The sequence below is a fragment of the Oxyura jamaicensis genome, chromosome 1, assembly GCF_011077185.1.
Source record: "Oxyura jamaicensis isolate SHBP4307 breed ruddy duck chromosome 1, BPBGC_Ojam_1.0, whole genome shotgun sequence".
NCBI classification, from domain to species: domain Eukaryota; kingdom Metazoa; phylum Chordata; class Aves; order Anseriformes; family Anatidae; genus Oxyura; species Oxyura jamaicensis.
This window is the reverse complement of record NC_048893.1, coordinates 88,294,713-88,318,638: the sequence shown is the minus strand read 5'-3', so window position 1 is coordinate 88,318,638 and position 23,926 is coordinate 88,294,713. Positions and strand designations below refer to the sequence as shown.

Below are 23,926 nucleotides of genomic sequence, written 5' to 3'. Positions count from 1 at the left end.
GTAGAAGCAGTGGAAAATTATTATATATGCACAGAGAACAGGCACTATTTTGTCATCATAAGCAAATATGCTACTAGTTAACAATGGAGAGTATTTTGTAGTGGATTGTTTTGTAGCTAAGCACTTGTAGAAAAGCGGCATGACGATACCTGAACCAGCAGTGTCACATGTTGAAAGTCCTCCTCACGTGGCAGCATCAGCAGCCACTACAGGGATCAGCTCTTGGGTTGGGCTGTGGCTATGACTTTATAGAAGCAATAGGAGCAGTAGACTAGAACCTTTCCCCCTCCAGTCATTGCTTTCACTTAGTCTGCAAGCATATTGAAGAGGTAAGAGCCGGTACTCTAGTAAAATTTCTCAGTTCCACTAGAACAATTTAAAATTGTTATATGAATATTATTATACCATTCAGTAGGCCAGCAAAATTTCCTTTGGTGTTTTTCATCTCTATTGTTCACATGCTGGACCTTATGAGAGAGGGAAAACTGTAAGTAGCCTGCATTTGGCAGCTGTCCAAGGAACTCTAACTTTTTTCCTCTTCATCTGAGCTTTTCTTCTTCTTTGCTTTCTAAATAATGTTTTGGTTGAAGTGTTACATATACGTCCTGGCAAATTCACCTATTTGTTATGTCTCAGTCAAAAAGAAAGGTAAAATCTTTACTGCAGGGATGTGTTATTCTTTCTAGTGGTTAAAATACATCTGCATGATTGGTGAATAAACCTTGGAACAAACATGCCTAAAGACCATGAAGACTGGATAATGTGTCAAGCCTTTACTGTATATTCAATTTTTGTTATGAATTGTAGGTTAATTCGTTTCTTAAATAAACAGCAACACCATACTCATTACTTGTTTCTTAATTTACAGATGCAGAGCCAAGGTATTTGGTTTCAGTAAGACCAGCACGTGTTTCAAATAACAAGAAATCTTGCTCAGGTATTTTACTGCATCTCTTTCTTCAAGTAGTTTAAGGAAGACAATATCCTGCTTTTACTGGTTTTCTCTGAAAAGGTATTTGTAACTGTAGGTGTCTGACTGGGATGCATGAACTCCATATGTAGGAAGGTGAAATGTAAGACATGTTTCCTAGTCGGCAGTTAGTCATGTATGTGGTATTCACATGAAGATTGCTCAAAATCTAAGAATAGTTCTTGTAAAAAGTTCTTATAAATGAGAATTGAAATTCAGAATGTTAATTTCTGATGTTTAAAGAAATCTGTAAGTGCACACAAAAAAGTAAAAGTTTTGAAATACAGTGGTTTGGTGGACTGAAGCTATTCTCCCTAAACTGCCAGTTAAGGATTCCTTCATCCATGGTTATGATAATGCTCATTTTTTCTAATTAGAAATGGTGACGTGTACGTAAATCAGCACTCCTACAGTGCTTGCTGATCCAAAGCAGTTAAAGAAAAAGGAATTCTTCTAGCTTAAAATCTATGTAGCACAGCAGAAATCTGAATTTGCTTCTTGTCTGTTTCAAAGACTTTCTACATGACATTGATTATGTCATTAATATTGTTAGGTTTTAGTTCCTTGTTTTGGTGCAGGGATGACTCTCAGGATCTCTGTGCTGTTGCAAAGATTAAGTTGTTAGTATATATGTATGTGTTTAGACTAAGAAATCTTTATAAGAAGTTAGTTTCAATTCCTGGTTGGAATTAATTTCTTCTCACTCACAGCCAAACATAGAACAGAATGCTGGGAAACATTTAGAAAAGTGATTCACCTTTCAGACCCACCGTGTATATATGTGTGTGTGTGTGTTTGTATATTTATATACACACAAATATATTCAAACATGGACCAAAAATGTGCCCAATTTTATATATATATGTGTATAGACATAATTAATTTTAGTATCTATAGTCTACAGAAACTGATTTGTCAAACAAGAGTCTGATATTTGAGTTTTCAGTCAAGCAGATAAAAGTGTAAGAATATCTGTTGGCTTAATGGTAACTAAATATTACAGCAGGTCATCTTAGTAGTGAGAATAGTTAAACTGGATAAGTTACTGAGGATGGTGGTAGAATCCGTGTTGCTGCAATTTTAAATTTACATATGAAGACTATTTAAAGTTCTGGTTCAAACTCTGCTTAATACAGAGTTGTATGCTTTGTATTCATGTAGATCAAAATAGATGATCACATAATTCCCGGTTTTAAAGTACATAAATCATTAGTTTCTAATTGGGCACAAATGGAATAATGAGACATATTCAAATTCATATGTAGGTCACAAAAAACAGCAACAGTGTGAGTTCAAGTTACATGAGAGCTTGTGGGGTTTTCTTTTTGTTTGTTTTTAAGTTGCATGTTTTCTGTATTTCCTCAGAAAGTGATCAAAAAGGGATTTCACTGTAAACGGATTGCCAAATGGTTTGCTAAACGACCAAACTGATTGTTTTAATTTTTTCTTTAACAATGGAGAAGGAGCCTGGGAACTGGTCCAGAAACCAGGAAAGTTATTTGGATATTTGCTTTCAGATGCTCCATAGTATTTTAAAGCAAATCATACTTCCTCTTATGGGTAGATAGTGGTTGGTTTGTTTGTTGTTGTTTTTACTTTATTTTATTTTTGCTAAAGTGTTCATCATCAACGTACAGTAAAAACCCACAGTTAAGGTGTCTAAACACACATTGGTTGAAAGTACAGTTCAAATTTTCTTTGGGCTTGCTAAGTGAACAGATATTAGGGATCAAAAGGCATGAAAAGAAACTTAGATTTGTTTCACAACAATGAAAAGCGCAACCCTTGGATTGGTGGCTTATAAACTTTTCGTACACTTGTGGTCACCTGTATATTATGAGGAGGTACATATCCTTTAGATACTTCATGTATGTACAGTGATGTAAGGAATATATGAATTTCCATTTAATTAATCGTACAACGAAGGTTCTCATTGAGCTTGTAGCAGTCCACAAAATTCAGGTTCAAAGTTGTTGGTCTAGATCGCTTCTTTGTTTCCAACTATTAGCTTTTAAACCTCATTTAAATAAAGTTCTTTTTACGCACTTGATGAAAAGTGCTGCAGACAGTATGAATTATGTGTGGACACAACTGCAGTGTTATTAGGAAACCTGCCAAGAAGACGCTATTTCTCTATTACATGGAATGAGAGTAATGTCCTGAACTATGTACAACACCTGAAGTGATGCAGTCCAAGACAGCCAGAACTTTAAGCTATATGCAGATTAACTTCATACTAAGCATACCTAAAACACCAAAAAAGCTTTCATAATCTGAAAAATGAGTAATAGAGAAAGCTTATTTTAAGATAAAATTGTAACAAAGTTTTGTAAACCAGTGTCCCTCCGCCACCAAATAATAGCAAGAGGGGTTCCTTCCTTCAGATTTACCTTGATCCATAAGTCTAGAAGTGAAATACTCCAGTTTCTTCCTAGGTTGAAATACATTCTGTACAAGTTCCTAAAAAAAATTATCTTTCTGTTGCATCTGGGGCTTAACTGTGTGTCTGATATCTGATTTTTAAGTGGTATCCTAATTTCTGCTTCTGCTGCCTTCTAGTTATATCCTTCCTTCCTTTCTGCAAACTTCATTCTATGTTTTTTTTTTTTTTTTTTTTTTTTTTTTCCCCCTCTGGTCTTGTTCAGTTGGCTTCAGGAAAGGAGCAGTCTCCCTTCCAGGTATTTCCCTTGCCTTCAGTGAGAAGTCAACAAACAGACACTGTCTCTACCCCCTGTTCTTAATCATATATTAGAAGTGCTGCCTGCGATAAAGAAAGAACTGTTGTACCTTTCTCTTCAAATTTTGACTTTATTTACTTGACTATATGACTGCAAAAGCTTTCCCCTACGTACTACAAGAGAAACTAACTTGTAATTGGAATTGCATGTTTCTTATCTAGGTCGGACCAAGACTCAAAAGCCTCTGCAGCTGGTAGTTGGCACTCTCACCCCAACCTCTGTGTTCCTCTCTTGGGGCATCCTAGTGAACCCTCAACATGACTGGACAGCAACAAGTAACTGTGCTAGTGACAGGTAAAATAACAGAAAACAGTTTTTGTATTGATCATTTTTTAATTTAGCATTTCAAGCTTGAAGCTGTGCAGGTTGTTATCTGGTGTGGCTGAATAAATTTGACAGTGGAAATAAAAACACTGGAAGCAATAGTTCTGAATAGGAAGTAAATTTGCTCCTTTACTTAATTTAATGATTATCAAGCCTTTACTTGTCTTGATTGAAAATTAGTCAGATGCCTACATGCTGAAGTACAAGTCTTGCTGTTTCACCACAGATCCATTGTTCTTAAACCAGTGGACTTGAATCTACCTTCCTTTCTATTTGAATAAATTGGAAGAAACTTTGTTGAACTTGATGTATTCCATGCTCTGTCATTTTGGTGTTCCTTTTTGTATTCTTCCTTTTATGACAAAATACTGCTTTGGGGGTCTTAGTTGACCTCTTGTGAAGCTCCATTCAACTCAGCAGGGTTTTGTAAAACAAAGAAGAACTTTGTGCACCCATTTTCGAGATGCATCAACATCTTGTTTGAAAGCATCATCTTGCGTTGTTAATGAATCCTTGCATTAACGTGAACATTTTTTCCTTTTATTTTTTCTATTTAAACAAACTTTGTAGCTGTCTAATTTAGACCTTGAGTCTGCTTGCTTTGGTGTTGATAATACAAGTCCCCTTGACACCATTAAACTGGATGTCAAACTTTGATCATGTGAAAAAAAACAAACATGTAGCTACTATGCCTTTTTCTTACCTCCAAAAATTTTTAAACTAACCCTTTTCAAGCTTCAAAAAATTCTCCTGAACAACTTTGGATCTTTATCACCAACTGCTATTTCAAAGACTATTGCAAACACAATGCTAATATTTATTAGGAATTTATTATGAAATATTAGGAAATGTCTAAGCATGTAACTTAATTGCATTTCTTTCTAGTAGAAATAATTTTTTTTTAGGTTGCTCATAGATTTAATTTTTGCACTCTTGATCAAGAAGGAAGCAAATCATTTCCTACTGTTAGAAATCAAAGAAGTGAGCTGATTGTGGAGGAAGCTGTGAAGTCTTCTGCCCACACAGTGATTTTAGCACCATTTTTTACCATGCCGCTTATCTTCTTTGTCATCCACAAAGTTACAGCAGCTGTTTGGTGGGAAGTGAGAACCCTTTAGAAGAGGCATATATCCTGTATTAATCCAGCCAGAGATTCAAGGTGTATGGTACCAACCATCATGCTTTCATCAAGCTTGATTTTCCTCCTCAGTAACTGAATGTTCTTCTTGGACATTCATTGACATCAAGTTCGAACAAACTGTTTAACACAATGTGTAGTGTTCTCCCTTTAGTGCAGTGCTACTGGTGTTTTGCTATGTTTAGAAGGTATGTTTGCTACTCTACTGTGTGAGACTTGCTTTTGCTGTGGCTGTGCAACAGCTCATGGTATACGTCTCCCAAAATTCTCTTTCTTCAGTTAAATGTTTAGTCCGGTTAGCTGGTTCCTCTTGGGTAGTTGGTTTTAATATGCCTTCTGCTTTAATGCTTCAACCTGTTCTCAGGTTGAAGTACCACCTATTTGCTTCCCCTTTGCCCCATAAAAGACTGTAAGAGATGTAGTGTTCATTTTGCTTAGATATATCAGTGTACTTCAACTCTGTAAAGATGTACTGACACCCGTGAATAGCAGTAAAGATAATGGAGATAATGTTTTGTTTACCTTTAATGAATCAAAATGCTCATCATCTGCCTAAGTGAACAGTTCTCCATGTCACCATGGTGTGTGTGTCTATAATGCCAAACCAAGATAGGATTCCAGTATACTTACAGACAGTATATAGAATAAAAAATATGAATTTATTGTAGCAATTTGAACATTAATTAAACATTTATGATAAGAAAAATGTAGGAAGTAGCCCATCCTTAGCAAGTTAGCATTGCGTTAAAAGTACAAGACTGAAAATCAGACAATTGATTCATTGACATTTGTGTCCGTTGCAGGGGTAGTGTACTTCACATACTTGATCCTTCTTCTTCTGTCATGTTCTACTTGGAGTGGTGTGTTGAAATGTTCTGTTAATTGCCCTTAGGATAGTTTAGCGATTAACCTCTCCACTTTGACATTGGCAGTATGTGGCAATTATGACCTCTTCACTCAGTTCTGTTGGTTAACATCCCACTAAGTTTTAGATCGGGAAATCTGTGTGATCCGAAGTGGAGTCAACTGTTCTCAGCCTCAGATTTTACCATCTCCGGATGGCCTTGAGGCTTTTGTACAAATATTGCATAATATAAGCTAGTTGGACATGTTACTGACTCAGGAGATGGAAACCATATGGAACAGCATGGGTCTGTCGGCCAAAGTATTCTCTAGTGCAAGTGACCTCAGTGGAATATTCCTTAGAAGATCAGGTTTTGTGAGCAAATGAGTTTTCAATAAGAGGTGCCATGCTGTCAAAGAGCATTGGTATCATATTGCTTCAGTGAAACTATTGCTTGTTTATTGAGAGCACACAGCATTCTTCTGTACCTACAAAGTGCTTTTTAAGAAACTCCAATGAAGAAAAGGGTTTTCCCATGTCATTTGTAAACAAATCATCTTTTGGTTTCTTTCACGTAACTCTTTAAAGGTTAAGGGCATGAGCCAATGGAGTGCTACATACTTCCTTCAAGATAAGCTCGAACCCTCATTCCTTGGGGAAGCAAAGATAATTACTGCTGTGTGTGTGGACTGAAGTTCTTCACAAAGTCAAATTTTAAAGCCTTCTTTAAGCAGTTATCATCTCTAAAATCACTAGAATAAAACAAACAAACAAACAAACAAAATCATTAAATTAATTTTATGTAACTTATAGAAACTCCACAACACCAGAAAGGTTTCTTGGTATATTCTGTTGATTAACATCAGTATGAGGTACTTGGTAAAGGAGAATGGCAAAACCATGATAATCTACTGCACAGTCATGTTAAGTTCCTCTTTTTGTATTTCAGAGAGGGGAGAGACTTGCTTCTCCTGTGCTTTACCTGATTTGTCTGATGCTTTAAAAAAAAAAAAAAAAAAAAAAAAAAAAAAGTGTGTGTGGGGGAAGCAATAAGGGATGAAGAGGAAGGAAGAAAAATTCATACTTGCTCTTAATACTGTACAGCACAGAGTAGTATTTTTAAAACCTTAAATTCAGAAAGTTATCTGCATGCATCTTCTGTGCATATCTACGTATCTACAAATCTGTCTCACTGTGAGCTGGCAAAGTAATCGTACTTTGTGTTGCAGATGTCATAGAACATGTATTTTAAACTTAGCAGAATTCCTTAAGGAAAATAATGCTGCAACAAATTAACTTCTTGAATTTCAGATGCTTTTGAGTTACTGCTGTGGGAGTATATGTTGAAAGCTTATTTAAACATGGAAAGATTTATTGGTTGTCAGCCTCTAATTTTTCAGAACCTCTGAGTCTTCAACTCATATCCATCATTTTACTTTTTTCTTTTTTTTTTTTTTTTTTAAATTAAGCCAGGAAAGTGATCGTTAGTGATCATGTACAAGTGAAAACTACATTAGGAAGTGCTTCACAAACTTAACTGGTAGACATCAGGGTTGTGATTCTTTCCATCTTTTTACATACATCAATGTCTGTTACTTTGAAGTAAATTTGGAAACAATGCAGGAACTTCATGTGCCAATTTGTGAAACAGTGTCTGAGAAACCATAATTCAAACTGCTTCCCTTATTCCTATCTAGCCCTAAATGGGTGCTGTGCTTCTAATGACGTCTTACTATAAACAAATAAATAAATGTGTTAATACTCTCTTTAAAAGACTGATTACATTCCCATACACAAAAATGAATTAGGTTTTATAATGTTGTATGTATGACAACAGATAGGAAATGCTCTTATTTCTCCAAGGTGTAATTGTTTGCTTAGTGTCATGTCCAAATAAACCCATGATATTTATACAAATTGACCTAGCCTGAAAATCCTGTAAAACCATTTGCATTATAAGATTTCCAGTGTCTAACTTTTTGGGCCCAAATATTTAACAGTGCTAGCATTTTCTGGGAATCTGTCTAAAAAGAGATCTGGTTAACAATTGGAAAAATATCACTGAAATTGTTGGCAATGTTGTTCGTACTGCTATATGAAAACAGTCCTTCCTAGAATTTTGCTTCTTGTAGCAGGGAGCAAGGTTTCCTTAATTCCAAAAGCAAAAACCTTGGGGCTGTTTCTTTAAAGTGTTCATAACATTTTGATATCTTGTGTAATAAAAGGGATAGATCTTGCTGAGAAAGAAAAGGTCTTCCACTGCAGGGTGTTTAAAAAAGGAAAAGAAAAGGAAGAAGCAAAAGCAAAACTATATACGTTGAACAGAGAAAGGATAGAAACAGTCTTCTGTATCACGCTTAGTCTTGCATAGATTTTTATGGATTATGGATTATAATCATACTCCTGTGGCTTCCTTCAAATGATGAGATTATTTTTGCTGCTCTTATTTCTGCTTTTATTTCACATTTTATGTGTATCACAGGTGGGGTTAAGTGAGGTCAGAATATTGTAAAATACTACTTAGGGCTCTTTTATGTAGAGATTTCAAGAATGCAAACAATAAACATAGTATTGCACAAATGCATATGGAGTTAGGCTGTCTTGGTGACTGTGTATATCACTGATACAAGGGGACTGATATACATGAGCAGTGACTGGATTTTACTGCTTTCTCATGTCTTCAATTATATGTGTTAATTACTTGAAACTATAGTGTTTTGTTTGTCCTCTACATGTAATCAGTAGAATATTCTCATGCAGGACCTGAAATTGCCCTGTTTTTTGCAGCTTGTTGGTTTGGTTTAACAACAAATCTTTGTTCTTCAATGACAAAAAATGGCATTTCTGAATTCCTGCGCTATAAATAATTGCATTTTCCAAAAAGTACATCTTGTTTACCATCTTTATATTTTTAATACTGTGACTTGCAAATTGTTAAATTGAACTTTATTTTGATTGATTTTTATTGAAATGGACTGAGGAAATTCTGTCACTACAGTCAGTGTTTTTAGTACTCATGGTGGCAAGTTTCCACTGAAATAATTACACCCTTAGTGAAGTTTTTACAGGCTGGGAAATCTTGGGAGTTGAGAGAACATGCCTTATGTGCTATATGTTTCTATTTCTAGTGGCACGGTTTGGCAGAACTATGAAAAATCTTCTTGTCGTATTTTTTATAGTATTGAACTTTACTGAAAGATTTTTTTTTCTACATGCAAGTGGTCTCAGTTTTTTAATTCATGTTAGGGAGAAGGAATTTGCAGGTGTGGAAATAGCACTCACAAACAGAACATTTTCTACAGTAGAGGCAAGTGAGAGCAACCACTTAAAAAGCTATTAATTGCGAGTAATTTGGAGTGTTTTTTTCCTCTCGTTTCTGATGCAACTATTGATTTAGATGGTTAATAATTGCAATGAATCCATATGTTTTCTTTCCATCTCATACAATTGCTTTATGTCTATCCCATTCAGCTAAAACAGGGAGGAAGAGTTAAGGATGAAGATGAAAGCAAATGAAATTTGCCCTTTCAGGCAAGCTGAGAAGAAGATGGCTACTTCTGTTCGCCTATCAGATTTTGTTTATAGATCTATACCTATTCTAAATCCCTTACAAGAGACCGTGTGGGGTCCAGCAAGATGTATTTGTGTTTCAGATGGGATTTGTTTATTTCTGTTACTTCCTTTGCAAGAGAGTGATGGATTTCAGTACTTCTGTTGTATGTTAATATCTATGTGATTATGTATGATGGGATGAAGAAGATAAAAGGAGGAGAAATTTTGATCATTTTAACATTGCCAGTAATTTCTTGTTAAAAAAGTAAAATTGTCAGTCCAAATTGTAGTTGGATCTTATATTGCTTGACGTGTGAAATCCAAGCAGATTACAGCCCACAGAAGTAAGTATGCAGAGTATTAATACCATTATTTGATACTCCAAGAATCAATCAGGAGAGGATTTACACTAGTAATCATATTTCTTTCTTTTCTGAGGCTGACTTTACCCGCTGCATATATGAAAGTGCAGCAAATGTAGCAGACATTAGTGGTGATCGTTGCTGAAAAACTTACTAAGTCATACATTAGGGACTGTTGAGGTGGCAAGATGTGGTGGAATGCCTTGCATGACCAAACAGTTGCAATGGAGCAATACAGGCTCCTTAGGAAGGACAGGCTGGGAAGATGAGAAGGTGAAGATGTCCTTCATGTGAGGGGGCAGCTGGAATGCATAGGGATGAGTGATGAGCCAGCTGAGAGCTTATGAACAAAGATTAAAGAGCAGAGCAGGGCGGGTGGCATTGTTGTGGGTGTTTGCTGAATGCTGGCTGATCAAGAAGAAAAGTCTCAGTATGAAGTCTCAGACTATTAGAAAATGGTAAGTTTCTGAGGAACTGTGTGAAGTACTCCAATGTTAGCAACTTGAATCATTATTGAAAAGCAGACTTTTCAGGGTTAGATTATGGCTTGTCTTGAGTGCTAAGTAGTACAGCCAATGAAGACAGTGAACCAACATAAATATTAATTTTATAACCTAGCAGAATAACTTCTGGTAGCTCAATTTAGTAGGTAACAATCTCACTCTCTGTTGTTAATCCAGCCTACAGGTTTCTGAGCTGTAAGTACCAAAACAGGAGAACCTGTGGTTTTGGTGCCAAGGAAATAAAATCCATAGTTATGGGATAGAATGTGTAAGCAAAATCAACCTTGGTGTGTGAAAATATTTTCCATGATAAGCCGTTGCCTTGTCATAGGTTGCATTTTACTAATGAAGTAGGAATTTCCCTGTCCTCAGTAGGGAAATATATACATATAGGTATATAGGGGTGTGTGTATATGTATGTGTGTGTGTGTATATATAAATATATATGAAAGATGTGTATATATATATTATAAATGTCTATACATATGTACTTATCTTTCATGTATACTCTACTCTGGGAGTGCTCATCTGCAGCTTTGGTAAAAGGTGGTCTATGCATTGACAGACTTTTATTTTGACTATTAAGTGATTTTAATTTGGACCTTGAAATTTGATACCTTTGCAGTGTATTAAAAACCTTTTCAGTTGTTTTCTTAAGGTCCCTTCCTATATCTCATTATGTGTTTTATATAATATCTGGATTAAATCTCACAACTCATATTCCTTTTTCTTTATGTTTCTAAATTATTCTTGGGCTTGTAGCAGGGTTTTTAAGTTGCATTTCTTGTTTGACCTTAATTTTCTTCTCCTTAAATAATTATTGAAGTGTAGGAAAATACGATTGGATGGAATTCATCCTTTTTCAGTTTATGGCAATGTAAGATGGATGTGTTTTATTTGTGGTACATGTGACAATTTTCACGAATACTTGGATTAAAAAAAAAAAGCTAAACATCTCCGACATTTTTTGCAAAAACAACAGAAAAGCCCACCCCATTTTGGCAGTGATACAGTATGTATGTTGAAAAGGAGACTGTAGCCGGCAGTGGAGTTCTTGTGCCATAACTCACCGTTTACATTGTAGTGTTTTATACTGGTTAGCATTGCAGTCATACTTTTTCAGGGTGGTGCTGCTTGATTTAATTGGGCAATTTCTGTAGAAATGTTTTTTAATTTCATAATCGGTTAGTATTCATTGCATTATTGATTTAAACTGCAGAAAGTAACGCCTTGTTTTAAATGTGGGCAATACATAATCACCAAATGAGGAATGTATTTTATAAATGTCAACTATTACTGTTTTTTCCTCTAGAGACTACTTTTGGACTAGTTTTGGTAGGAACACCTTTTCTTGAGCAGATCTAGAAGATTCTAAGAAATAGGTTGAGGCTCCCTGACTAATAGGCTCATGATTCAATTGACTAGGTCTGACTTACGTCAGGATCACAGAAACTGCTTGTAAAATAAACTTGCAGTTTGTGCTCAGAAACACACATGGGTGTTTGTGTCTAATGAGACTCTTCTTTTGCTCTGTCTATAATCTTGCTGATGTTGGGATCTCTATGAGGATCTCATATTGGGATTTCGCATGATCTCATGTAAGGATCTCGGAAATGACAGGGGCTGGGAAGGTATGCTGGCTTTTCTTGTATTTGATAACCCTAAGGGGCCAAAAAAAAACAAGAACAATGGTCAGTAGAAGTTGTTTTAGCAATTCCTAGTAAAAATGATTGCAGTAAGTTTCTTTGTGAAGAAAAAATGACTTTTTCCCCCCCCTTTTTTTTTCTGTTGAGCAGGTTCTATACTGTTCGCTACAGAGAAAAGGATAAAGACAAGAAATGGGTTTTTCAGCTTTGCCCAGTTACAGAGACGGTAGTGGACAATCTAAAGCCAAACACAGTTTATGAATTTGGAGTTAAAGACAACGTAGAGGATAGTATATGGAGCAAGACTTTCAATCATAAGACAGTTCTGTCTAGTAAGTATTTGGTAATAATTATCTAATAAATAATGCAGCTTGACAGCATTTTTCCTCTGTTGTGCTATTACTTAAAGTAAGCTACTGATCAGTTTTTCATTGTTTAAATACCATCCCTGCACCCCTAACAAATTATTTTAGGAACTGATGAAAGTGGAAATAATATGCGTTTGAAAAACTGCTACCTATGGTTTTTGAAAGGTGTTCTTACCTAATTGTGAATAATAGAGGATCTGATGCAGGTTGGTAAGACTGTAAAAGTGATTGGTTTAGACATACACAGGAAATGTTGCCTATGTATTTATACTTCTTGACTGGATTTCAAGCTTTTTCTTTGGCCTTGAATAATAAGATCTTCACTAATCTGAGTTGATGGAAAGTATTATCCTTGTTTGAATCTTCTTTTATATCTGCTTATAAGTTCAAGCTGTTTAAAAGCTGGACAGGGCTTCTCCTGTCCAGCATGCATCACAATGGGCCCCTTATGACTATGCAGAAAAGTTCAATTTGAAGTTAATTTTCAGTCAAGGAATTATATAAATTGTGTTTGTAGGAAACACAGGCTCTGAGATATGCCTTTGTTTGGGTTTTCTTGGAGACAGGATATGGCATTTCTGGATGTTCACTCAGTTACATTTTAAGTTTTTAATGCAAAGTCCCAGGACAGTGCAGGCAAGTTGACATCACGTTAACCATGGAAAAACCACATTGTTCTAAGGGTCACTGCGGTCAATAGAGGAATTATGCTGCAGCAAAGGCTTCAGCCTTTTAAAGAAAGGAAGAGACCAAGTCTGTGACCTTGAGATAGACTTAACAGACGTTGTCTAATCTGATTTATTTTCCTCAGACATTTACATAAAGATAGTTCTGAGCATAATGTTTGTCATATGTTGCAAACACTTATGCTCAGTATTTCTAGCTTGACTTCAGACATGAAGAGTGGGATTTCTCATAAGAGAGACTTACTCATTTGAGATTTCCAGCTGAAATTTTATTTAGTACTCAGTTTCAAGTTTCAGGCAAGTTACGCAGCTCAGTATACTGAAGATAGGGGAGGGAAGCCATAGATTGGCTTGTAACTCTGCAAAAGGCCTCATACTTTATCGTAGATAACTTTTCTGGCCTTCAGAATAAATTAGAAAGCTGTAACTTTGAAGTACCTGCCCAGTGCCTTCAGTCATTTTAGCAGTCCAGAATAATGCCATCATTATATCATGAGCTTGAAGTGGAGAATGGTGGTAGTCTCTTCCCATATCTACCTCATGAAAATAAACTCTACTTGATAGCACTAAAGAAGGCTTGCTAAATGACTGCTTTTCCAACATTTTAAAGGAATTTATTGAGCTAGTCCCAAAATATTTTTGAGCATTTGAGAGAATAAGAGTGAAGAGTTAGAGTTTAGTACTGTGTTCAAGACTATGATTGAAATATGTCCACAGGCATCACAAAATTTGCTGTTTATATATATTTCTAAATGATATTCTTACAGACACCACATGTTTTTAACATGCCAGAAGAATCATTCTTGAATTATGGAGACAGATTGAGCTGGGTTGAAAGACGTTCTTCTAAGAGTTCCTAAAGTTTTTAGATAAGACTTCTTTTTTCTAGAACATAGACTTGTGTATTCAGCGGGTAGTCCTGCAGCAACTAAAAATGGAGGGCTTGCAATTAATCTGTATGTCTACACTCTGGTCTGCTGATACACATACTAACTAGTCTGTTACATATTTGAGGTACATGATTTCAACAAATACTAATTTCTAATCAGAAAGTTGGCAGCACATTTCAGATTCAAGTCTTTCATATTAGTGCATAGTAGGTAAATGGAAAAATTTTGAGCAGCAAATAGAGTGAACATTTAATTTATTATCATCTGCCTATGTAGCGGTTTATCAATCAGACAAAATAGCCACTTTTTTCTCTGTATTATTTAGACTGTCTTGCAGCCACCCAATGTCTTTTCATATGTTAAGGTACATCTCCTTCAGCATAAATATTCTTTCCTAACTAAAGAATACATAAATGACTATAAGCCACAATTACTGACTCACGTTCCTGTATTTGTTGAATCCACAGCCCAAATTTTTATTATACATTAAACACATTTGGAGGGTTTGGGAGGAAAATCTGTTTTTAATTCATGATTTAAGGAAAACATAAAAAGCATGGCAAATGTTCAATATTTATTTAACCAAAATTTACCAAAAGAGATGAAAGTAGATTATTTCTGACCATCTTAACATGATTTTCTCATGAAATCATTGTGAAATGTTTGTCAGCTTTCCCTTGTCTTCAGGCCAATAGTAGGTCTTGTTCCTGAGAAATGTTAAGCACTTTCAAAGATTTTCCATGATAGTGTGTCAGTTTAAATGTTTTTTGATTGATATTTCTCTATAGTAGATTTTTTTTTTCTAGCGCTTTTTTGTGCTGGAAATTTTGGCTGGAATTGTGAAGAAATATGATGATACTAACCTTAATTTGTGCTTTTTGTCCTGTTGACTCAAAGGGAGCAGGGCAGTGCAAAGGGGGAATATATAGACAAATTTTGAAGTATTGAAGTGTTCACATTTAAGAATATAAAGAACAAGAGATGGGAGCTCCATCACAAGAAGCTTCTAATATATTAGAAGTTATTTCAGCCTTATTGCCCCTGTTGTAGAGCAAAAACATTTCCTCCCTGTCAAAACGTGAAGTGCAAGCTTTGCACTTGAATTAATTAAAAAAAAATCTGGAAAAACAGGACTGAACAAAATTGTTACATGCTATGTTTTTATACATTCTAATTAAGTCTTGTTAATTGCTTATCTTTTGAAAAAGTAGAATAAACTTAATTTGCTTTGCTTGGAGAAAACAAAAAGTAATTGTGTATATTTATTTTTCTTTCTGTCAAATCAGATAAAAAAGTAAATGGACATCTCCAGAATATGTACAAGTTGGTACCTAATACCCAAACACAGGTATGCAAAAATAGTCTTACTTTTAAAACCAGATCTGTGTTTTATACAGTCAATTTTTGGCTTTTCTGTTAAAGTGAGAAAGAAAATATGACCACAAATCACCAATACCAAAAATCTGTAAATCTAAGCCTAGATAACTATATGGAGAAGTGTTTAAATATGTGGATTGGTTAAATGATTGAGAATGATAGCTGAATTGATCCAACATACTGATTCTGGTTTAACAGTGATAAAGCTGATGGTTTCAGTATGTGTATTCTAAACATTAAAATTTGCTTATCCCTTTGTAGTAGTCAGATTTGTTAGCTTATGGTATTTGTGGTGATCAGAGGATTTTCTGTAGTCAAGATTGCACTTCCATGGGATTCATTTTGTGATAAGGTAATGCTGTTATTTTGGAGAGGAATTTCTTACATACTCAAGTCTTCTGTGATCTTTAGTCTACCCACTGAATTCACTAATATTTCTCATATGAGGCAAGAGCCAGAGAAAGCTGAAAAGGGCAACTTAGTTTTCATATCAAGATAGGTAAGCAGTTCATTAAATCTTTGCAGATTGTCATCTAGGTAGAATTTAACTATTTCATCAAACCATATGGAGATTTTTATTTTAAAACAAAATGAATGCTATTCATTTCCTTATGTATTCTCATCTGGCACTTGCAATAACAGTTTACAAGCCAGCATGAATGGACTTTGTACATTCATAGATTCGGATATAAAGGATACTTGTCCCTTTGAGAGGTGAAGCAGTAATCAAGGAATTTTAGACTAAACCTGTTAGTAAACTAGTTTTAATATGATGAAAAAAAACCGAAATTTTATTCAGAGCTCTTGAACATTACCTCTTCTTGTATGAGATTAAGTCGGCTTCTTTACATTTACTTTATTACTTTTTCTTCAAAAGGCAGGGTTCAGCAGCTAATCTTCAGTTTTGCTTTCTTTATTTATGATATTATTTTAAGATAGTGTCTGTGGGGCGGACTAGGGAATAAGTGCCCAAGGAAAGTTTTAGAAGTTGTAGTTACTTCAGACAATTTAAAAGGTTACTTTATGAGTGACTATTGTAAAGGAAGAATTCATTATTCATAATTCTCTTCTGTCTCTGATATTCTGGATGCTGGCAGGAGATTGTCATGTATGTTTTTTCATTGTTCATTTCTAGTATTGAACGATACTGTAAACTGTCTGTAATTTTAAGACCTAGAAATCCTTCATAAATCAAACCACAGTCCATTACATATCATTTCTTGTGGGAAAAATTAGGTATTCATTTAGGATAGTGATGCTTAAATTAGAGCTTTACATACTGAATTAGAGTAGTATAATGCTTAGGTTGTTGGGGACATGATCATGCCTCACATTCAAGAGAAAACGTTTTATCTGTGGGTAATACGAAGCCAGTTGAATAGATATTCAAGAAGGTACTCATCTCACTACATTGCTGATGAAGTCAACTTTACTGTTCTTTCCATTGGTCCCATCAAGATTTTTAAAGCTGCATGTGACAGCCTAAGACCAGGTAATACATTCTGGCTTCTGGTATGCAAACTATGTTCCTTTATTCCTGTGTGTCAGGACCCTAACCCTGTAAGGCCACTGCCGTGAAAGCAGGGATTCTATTTATGCAAGAGAAGTCTTGAGAAAGTGAGCTAAAACAATTTTCCAAATATTTGTACAGCTTAAGCATGAAAAGAGGACGTGAGCCAACATCAAGTCTTTTCAGTCAGCTTCACAGGGCTTAGCTCAAGAGTATTACTGCTTCATCACCCTCCACAGAAATATCATGAAAACATTCCACAGATTGTTCAAAAAAAAATCTCTTACCACTCTCACTTCAGTGGTGCAAAAAGTCATAAAACTAAGGCTGGGAAGTTGATAGTGTCCAGCTCTTAAATTTATGTTATTACTGTAGTTTCCACAGTATTAGGTGGAGTATGTTTCATCAGTGCAAAGCCAAAATAACTTGTTTAGGCCAAGCTTTGTTTGTGCCTTGTTTTTTCTCCAAAGACACAACTAAATTGTATGAGCATGTTTCTAATTCTTCTCTGTAAGAAGACATTTTTAAAGGCTGTTTATTAAAGCAACATTACCGATCCATCTAGTCATTCTGCCCTTTCAACATCAGTCACATTTCAGCTTGTGTTTCTTTTGGCAGGTTCATCCACTAAGTTTGACTAATCTCCTGGGGCTATGTAAGCTACAACTAATGAGAGGGGAAAAAACAAAGACCTCTAGGGACAGTCATTGTTTTTCCCTTTATAAACAATGAGTAGGTGGTAGGATGGAGGGAATGCAGAAGAAATTTCTTTTGTCTTTTGTCTGAGTAGGTTGCCGTAGTTTCATAATGTCAGGCTGAAAGGTGGAGTCCTCCTTGAGTTTTTCAGTCAAAAATCAGGGTGCTCAGCTTCTATCATTTGAAAACATGTTCTTCCCAAGCTTACCCAAGCCATGTTGACTGTAAAGATTCCTTGAGGAGTCTCTTTTAAGTATATGTTAATTATTTGTTGGCTACTTAAATACAAAAAATACGGAAAAAAAATGAGTATTCTAGAAGTAATGTGGCCATATACCATTTGGTCGAATGTCAAAGAACTGTAATAATTTATGCAATATGCAACAGGTATGCAGTTAGAAGTTAAGATACCTGATTGATGGTATAGCTTACAAATCTAATTTTCCTCTGAAATTAAGCAATACTTTTTGTCATCTTCCTTCATGGAGTTTCCACAATCACTTTACTAACTAATGTTCCTAATACCTATGTGCTTTGTATTCTGTGCCTGGAAAATACATTTAACTGTGCTATTACTACAGATAATACATTAATGTTTCTGACATGGTTTTCTCAAAATCGTAAATTTTACTAGATATAGAAATACCTGTATTAGGTGCTTTTTGGAAACTAAGAGGATTGACAACATGGTGTTACATTTCAAGTGTAGCACTTGCATATTGGTGCACATAAACAGCATAAGTACAGCAGCTGCAGAACATAGATTTTTGTGTCAGTGATTTTTTTCTCAAGTGATAAGCTAAATTTTGAATGTATTTTAATGCATGCTTAGTGTATTTAGCATTTTTATTTTGCTGGCATTACAGTCATCCATTATTAGTCAACAAAGTATGCTCTCATCAATGAATGTAAGAGTCTTTTATTAGTATGAGAATTCATAATAATTATGATTAGAAGTTCCACACTAGAGTTGTGTGAGTGGACTCTTAAGAGTTGTTTATTTGATTATAAGGGCTCATGATGGGAAATAAAATTAAATGGACAGCTGCTTGGATATATGCATTTTATCCCACTTGTTAGTTACATGAATAGCAGGGCTACTTCAAAAGCTGATCAGTTGAAACTTTTTTTTCACTAAAAGGCAAAATAAAAAGGTAGGCTTATTAATAATAAAGGCAAAATAGTGATAGGAAATGAACATAATTTCATATCCTTTGTCAATGGCAATGATTGACCATATTCAAAACAATGCAAACTTGTTATTAGGTAACAGAAAGTAATGGCTTTTGTAGAATAAGCAGCCTCCATCCATTTTCCTGAAGAAAAAGCTATCTATCTATTAAGATCTTTCTTCTTGCAGCTTCCTAGGCTTTTGGTTTGTCCTAACCAGTACTTTTTAAAGATGTAAATATTTAGAAGAGAGCAGAAATAGATAGCCTTAAGTAAATAAATTTCATCAAATGCTGAATTTTCATGCAAGCGTTTTCACATGAAGTAGACCAGATATCATGAATTGCAAAATTAACTTTAACTGATGCTGACTTTAAGTGGTGTACATTTAACACAGAGAGGTAGTTGTTCGAGTTATTTTCTTTCTTGTAACTCAGGTATAACTGAAAATAAATAAATAAATAAAAGAAAACCTCCACTTTTAATGTATTTAGCATTCTCCTACTGCTGACATGGCAGTCTTATTTTCCCCTCCCCTTACTATATTAAAGGCTTTCAGAAGTTGGTCCTACTATACCTGTGGTAGGGAATACTGATTTATAATCATACAGACAAGCTGTTTTCTTTATTTAAAAAATGTGGGGTTTGTTCATGTACTCCTTCTTTTCATGGTTACCAGAATTCTGAAAAAGATGCACTTAGGCAAAAAGCTAATCCGGGTAAAACACAAACGAGCAGTAGAAGAGTGCAAGTATTTGGCTTAACAATTCTGAGAAGAACAGAGGTGGCTGGCCAATTAGTCTTTGGAACCACTGTCACTGAATTAAACAACTCTTCAGTTACTCGTACTTTACATAGACTATGGGCGTAGTTTGTGTTCAAAAAATACTCTTCCTGAGAATATAATTTTATCCTGTAACCACATTTGTAATTGCCTGTATTTTGGATGTTTTGTTTTAGTTAAATGTCACTTTTTCTTAGCTTTCTGGCCTACACCCTACAGAGTGCTCAAGAGATTCTTAAAAGAAAAAAAGATTGGGGTTTCCTAAGCTGTCAAATACTGTGTTTTTATGAAGCAAAACATCTCAAACTGAAAAAAGGAGATCAAAATGCAGTATTACTATGTTAACCCATGGGAACTGAAGCAATAGCGTAACCCTCAGTAACTGGGGCCAGAGCCATATCCAGCATTAACTTGGGGCAGGCGCGGTTTTGGATTAGATCCCTCTATTTTTGTTACTAGGAAAGTTCAATTACTATGATGGCAGTTATCCCAAGGCTTTTTTTTTTTTCCCTTCTTTCAGCTTACGCTACGAGATAATAAGAAGTTGGTCCCTGTCACAATAATCAAACAAGGTAATCTTCTATATATTTTTAAACTGTTTATTTTGTTCTGCAAGACTGATTTAAAATTAAGAGGAGGGAAAAAAACTCCTAACTGTGATGTGAATGCATGAAACTTTCCTTTTAGAATCGGTAGAACCTTAGAAACTATCATGTTCTTTAATTATAAATAGTACCAAGCTGTTACCCACTTGTTAATAAAATGAGTTATTAATTTCCATTATAAACAATGCCTTAGTTGATTTCCTGAATGGATACCAATCAATTTTGACTTAGGCTACTATCCATTCTTTCATGTTTCTATTGAATTGTCCAGGTGTCTTGGTCTTCCATCTGTGCATGGCTCAGTATTTGAGGTTGAAATGCAGTAGTATAGATGAGAATAACATTGCCTAACTTTTGATGTCTGCACTGTGGATGTCTTTAGCTACACCACTGTCTTAACCTTCTCTTCCCTTCCCCAGTCAGTGAAGAGAGACTGCTACAACAAACTTAGATATATTGACCTTTAGAAGTACCTGTTTCTCACCCGTGACTGTAGTAGTGAGAGGTAGTATAGTAGTGTAATCTTTGAAAATTAACTGCTTCAAGATAGTGGTAGAAAATGAGGTGCAGATTAAAACTTGCTAATGGAAATTATATTGTAAATAATTTTAAGTAACAAATTCAAGCAAATTGTCTTCTGAGGTATTTCACAGTCCAAGAAACAATGGAGGGCGGTACAAAAGCAAATTAGAGTAATTACCGCAAAATTATGACTGTACTGACATTTACTTCACATCCATTTTTTCCAGTATGCGTCTTTTCCAAAGCCATATGAATGGTAGCGTAATGAGATGTGCCAGAGCTGGCCATTTACTAACACAAGCATAGAATGATATTTTTCACCAAGGACCTCAAACTGATATGCTAGGAGAAAGAAGAGATGCACAGAGGCAGTGTTAAGAGGCAATGTAGAAGTAACACAATTTGCAGTCTCTTAAGCTGAATGCAAATTTAGAAAAGATTAAAATGATGTCTTCATCTTTTAGTATTAAATTGAGGAAAGGCTTTCAGAATGCTGAGGCTTGTCTCACTGGTGGCTTTGTTTCCTGTTTCAGGCCTTTTCAAATGATTTTCTGACATACTTGTTTTGTCTCCACAGTTATTCAGAATAGGACGCAGTCCAAAACTTCAGATAGTTCTTCTCTGCCTGGAGCAATATTAGGTGAGGAGATCTTTTGTTTCAATATTTCTTCCTCTGTGGCTGAACATTTTAGCTGTGTAAATGCTTTCAGTTTTCCTGGTCTTGATAATTCTATCATTAAATGTGTCTTTTGCATGCAAATGTAGAACATATAGAGAAACGTCTGTCATATGCTGCTTAGAGTAGCAACCTCTAATAACCACATGTTTGGTGTTGTCCTCCTTGGCCCACTAGACAAAATGTCCCTGTATTTGTGATATTACAGTACTCCAGGGTTGTATGCTTTAGTACTGAATTGTTTGCCGTTCTGATGAATAGTGAAATAGTGTTAATACAGCGAGAGATTAAAAAAAAAAAAAAAAAAAAGCACTAAATGGGAGTAATAATTATTGAATAGGGTTAACTCAATTCCCAGATATTCAGGCTAAACTCCCAGTGCTTCTGTAGTAGTCGGTCACATATTTCAGAGGTCAGACTCTATATATTTATTGTTTTGATAATCTGGAATTAATGGCTCACTCACCTTTCTGTGTAGTGCACCTTATTGTTCCGGGTCTCAATGAAACTCAGCAGAAACTTTTTCCTCCCCTGACAATAGATGATATATCTCAAGCATCCAGGAAAAAACTGGGTAAGCAGAAATGAACTAAGCTCTTATTTGTTCATGAGAAGTATAAGGAGTACGGGGGTGTGTGAGACTGTATGCAAAAGAAAAGCCCTTTTTTCCTGTCTTACCTTTCATTTTCTATTTATTTAATTAATTTTTCTTTTTGGAATTCCAAGAGTTTGTAGGAATACAGTTATTTTACAACAAATGAACAGGTTTTTTTAAGTATTTCATAGTCACGCAAAGGAATATGTACTAGCTTTGATCCATAGAGAAAGGAAGGAAAAACACAACCATGTTTATGGTATTTAGGGTTTTTGTTTTGGTTTACATTGTAACTTTTTTTCTCCATAGGTGTTATCTTTCAGTGTTTGTAAAAATGGGATTTTGTGTCCACTTTTAAGACCAGATTTTCTGTGAATTTTATTTCATGAGTTCTGATTTGAGTAGATGTGAGAAATTGTTTCATGGAGAGATTCTAATTGATTAACTGTAATTAAATCCATGAGAAAAGAGTAGCCACAAATTTCAATACAAATTTCATGTATATCTCATGAGTATGCCTGGAACTTGCAGGTTCCAACTCCGTGTGAAAGAGATTTATTGAGGCTTTTAAGTTCAGTATATTAGCAAATCATCTGTGAATGGCACAATCATGGGAAATACAGCTGTCTTTATAACCTTAAAAATGTCCCTGGTCCCTCTTTCACAGATGGCTTGAGTAGAATTCTGGAGCTGATGATTTTTGGCTTCCCTAGGCCAAGTATTTTATCTGAACTCTTTACAACTATGTGAGATTTTTTTTTTGTTTGTTTGTTTACTTTGTTGCTCCATTGCTGGTGCCATGGCGTATTCTCAGAGTAGTTTGCTTTGCAGTGAGAAGAGAGCACTGCTTCTTCCTGTTCAGGTATTTTGTGCATGCGAGGGTAGAGTTACACAGCAGAGTAACATTGGAACATATTCAAATAAGGATATTTTTGAACTAAGGCTGAGTTACCTGGATTTCAGCAAAGCTTTCAGTACTGTTTTTTGCAGTGTCTCTCTGGACAAAATGTCCAGCATGCGAGTACATAATAGGATGAGTGAACAATTGGCCAACAGGCTGGGCTCAAAGCGCTTTAGCAAATGGGGTTATATCAGGCTGGCAGCCAGTCATTAGTGAGGTTCCACAGGGCTCTGTTTTGGGGCAGTGCTCTTCAATGTTTTCGTAAATTACTTGATGCAAAACTTGAAGGAATGATAAGTTTGTGTACAATACTAAACTGGGAGAAGCCATTGACTCTGTCAAGGGTAGAAAGGCCTTGCAGAGAGATCTTGACAAATAAGAGGGATGGACACTGACTTCATGAAGTTTAGTATGAGCAGGTGCTGGATTCTGCACCTAGGACAGAGCAGTCTTGGGTATATGTACAGACTGGGAGACAAGAATCTGCAGAGCAGCTCCACAGAAAGGGATCTGGGATTTCTAGTCAAAAGCAAGCTGAATATGAGCCAGCAGCATGCCCTGGCAGCCAGGAGAGGGCCAACCCTACCCAGGCACTCAGGCAGTGAGGTGACTCAGGCACTGCCAGTTGAAGGAAGGAACTGTCCCGCTCTGTTCTGCACTGGTGTGGCCTCACCTCAAGCACTGTGTGCAGTTTGGGGTGACACAATATGAGAAGAACATAAAATTATTAGAGAGTATCCAAATGAGGGCTATGGAGATGGTGAAGGGTCTAGAGGGGAAGAAGTATGAGGAGCGGCTGAGCTCCCTTGGATTGTTCAGCTCAGAGCAGAGCAGGCTGAGGGGAGGCCTCATGGTGGCCTGCAGCTCCCTCACGAGGGGTGCAGAGGGGCAGGCGCTGAGCTCTGCTCTCTAGGGACAGCGGCAGAACACCAGCCTGGGTGTTAGGAAAAGGTTCTTTACTGAGGGGATGGTTAGGAACTGGAACAGGATTCCCAGGGAAGCCCTGAGCCTGTTGGAGTTGAAGCATTTGGATAACTCACACATACACATGGTCTGATTTTTGGGAGGT

At 35.8% G+C, this 23,926-nt stretch overlaps 1 protein-coding gene across 25 annotated transcripts in view; it reads left to right on the top strand.

The window, feature by feature from the left end:
* The window catches only part of ABI3BP (ABI family member 3 binding protein), a 136,504-nt gene that overhangs the window by 33,518 nt on the left and 79,060 nt on the right, over positions 1 to 23,926 (top strand). For 24 of the 25 annotated variants that reach the window (XM_035314992.1, XM_035314985.1, XM_035314982.1 and 21 more), the window contains exons 3-9: positions 869 to 937; positions 3,870 to 4,002; positions 12,228 to 12,409; positions 15,308 to 15,369; positions 20,079 to 20,130; positions 21,263 to 21,325; positions 21,840 to 21,935. In XM_035314992.1, coding sequence (XP_035170883.1) covers positions 869 to 937; positions 3,870 to 4,002; positions 12,228 to 12,409; positions 15,308 to 15,369; positions 20,079 to 20,130; positions 21,263 to 21,325; positions 21,840 to 21,935 — 657 coding nt within the window. Of the gene's footprint in view, positions 1 to 560; positions 649 to 868; positions 938 to 3,869; positions 4,003 to 12,227; positions 12,410 to 15,307; positions 15,370 to 20,078; positions 20,131 to 21,262; positions 21,326 to 21,839; positions 21,936 to 23,926 lie in introns of those variants that run through there. The other variant, XM_035314989.1, reaches the window with a different exon arrangement.